This window comes from Passer montanus, unplaced genomic scaffold (genome assembly GCF_014805655.1).
Source record: "Passer montanus isolate IOZ18808 unplaced genomic scaffold, ASM1480565v1 scaffold1806, whole genome shotgun sequence".
In the NCBI taxonomy this organism is placed as follows: Eukaryota; Metazoa; Chordata; class Aves; order Passeriformes; family Passeridae; genus Passer; species Passer montanus.
In genome coordinates, this window is record NW_024365449.1 from 1 (window position 1) to 1,964 (window position 1,964).

The 1,964-nt window shown below is 54.7% G+C and overlaps 1 protein-coding gene across 1 annotated transcript; it reads right to left on the minus strand.

Moving 5' to 3' along the window:
- Positions 1-1,146: 1,146 nt before the first annotated feature.
- LOC120500572 (protein CREG1-like) lies at positions 1,147-1,615 on the minus strand (the record flags this gene model as incomplete). Its single annotated transcript, XM_039705644.1, has 1 exon — positions 1,147-1,615. A coding segment is annotated over one exon (469 nt), but the record flags the coding sequence as incomplete, so codon positions are not given.
- Positions 1,616-1,964: the final 349 nt, after the last annotated feature.

The following is a 1,964-nucleotide window of genomic DNA, read 5'->3' on the forward strand; positions in this document are numbered from 1 at the left end:
CTGATTGTTTTTCTAAAAACTAATTTGGTGACCATGGCTTGCAAAGCACTGGTGCCAGACAGGACTGCAGAATGCCACATACTAAGGGTCATTCTCTCCCAGTAAGGGAAGTTCCCCTGCTTGGAGAAGTTTCATTAGGAGGGCTCATGTCCAAGAGAAACCCTCCACAGTCACTTGAACACTACGGAGAGCACCGGTGACCTCATGAAACAGAAGCAACCACTTGAGAGATAGGAAGTTGCTTAACTCCCAGAAAGCTGACTCACGATTATTAGGCACCTTCTCCCCTGCCTGTGACTATCACGTGTCAAGAGTTTCTGTCCTGAAGCAGCAAAATAAGGACCTGTGAGGAGCCCTCTGAAGGAAATACTCATTACCAGTTTATACCGTGGCTTTTGTGTTATTTGAAAGCAAACAGCTGTATCTGGGATGGAAAGAAAAGTATCAGGCAAAATAAATTAGACTCTACAGCACTCAGACATATAATTAAACAATTTTGAGGTAACAAACTGAAGTCTGACAGGGAACAAACAAAAAACGATAAAACAGTCTGAAATATTACCATTATTTTGTGTCGACTAATATTTTAAGTTACTAAAAGAAACCACATAGAGGAGGCATGCAACTGCTATTTCATTAAGCTTTTAGCAAACTGTTGGCCACAAAAGCTCTGGGACAAGGCCAATTACACACTGGGACTCTCAGTGTGCCAACACTGCCTTTCCATGTGTGCTTCCCTTTACGGTAAGCGCCAGAGATTTAATAACTATTTCTCCAGCAGGCTCTGTAAGAATTCCCTTTGCTTAGGTCCCACACTGACAAGGTCCAGTCCTTTTGGCTGTTTTGTGTGTGAAATTTTCAAATGTTCAAATGTTCCGTGGCGCCTCATTTCTTTGCTCAGCGCTTCTGGAAGCTGCAGACACCTCCTCTGCCTGGTGCTGCCCTTTCTGTCCCAAGACCACGATCAGCAGGAACCTCTCCTGGCTGTCACCACAGACAGCACTGCAAAAGGGCTAATAATTGTCCCCAGGGCTGTCAAACGGGGCGACATCCACGGAACAGCCATAAACCAAAACACAGATGAGGAAGAGGGTGGCAGGGCACTGGAACAGCCACTCTGGAGTCTCCCACTCTGCAGAGCCCCACCTGGAAACGTTCCTGTGTCACCTGCCCGAGGTGACCCAGCCGTGGCAGGGAAATCCCGTGGCTCAGTGACCCAGCGCTGTCACACTGCCCTGCCAAACCCCCCCTGTACCCCTGAGTGCTTCTCCGCGAGGCCGCCGTGTCACCGCTCACCTCCAGGTCCTGCACGGAGATCTCCATGTCGGTCAGGTACAGGTAGGGCACGCCGCTGCCGCCGCAGGGCCCGGGCGGGCCGTCGCTGAGGGAGAAGATGTTGGCGAAGGGGCGGCCGCGCAGCCCCTCCTGCGCCGACAGCGTGGCCAGCGCGCCCCAGTCGCAGCTGTGCAGCACGTAGCGCGCCATGCGCGCCGCCTCCTCCGGCGGCGGGATGGCCGCCACGGCCGCCAGCAGCAAGCCCGATGCGGCGATGTCCCGGCGAGGCTCCCGCCTGTGCCGAGCCAGTCCCCCCCCTCTCCGACACCCCCGGCCCGTTCTGCGGGCTCACAGTGAGGCGGTGCCCCTGGCATGGGCCCTGCCTCGTGTGCCTGGGGAAGCCTGTCACATCCTGGAAGTGTCCCAAACCCGCGTGGATATGGCACCTGAGGAGGTGCTTCCATGGTGAGCACGGCGTGCTGGGTTAACAGGTGGGCTCGGCGATCCTGGTTCTTTCCCAACCAGAGTGATTCTGTCGTTCTAGAATCCACCATCGGTCCCACTCTCCCTGCCCGCTGCTGAATCAGCCTCACAGGCTGGTTCCGTGCCACCACAGGTGTGTGAGGCCCAGCCTTCCCTTGGGAAAACGTTATCCCTTAATCACAGCAGCAGGACTGTCTGTTTCGGGC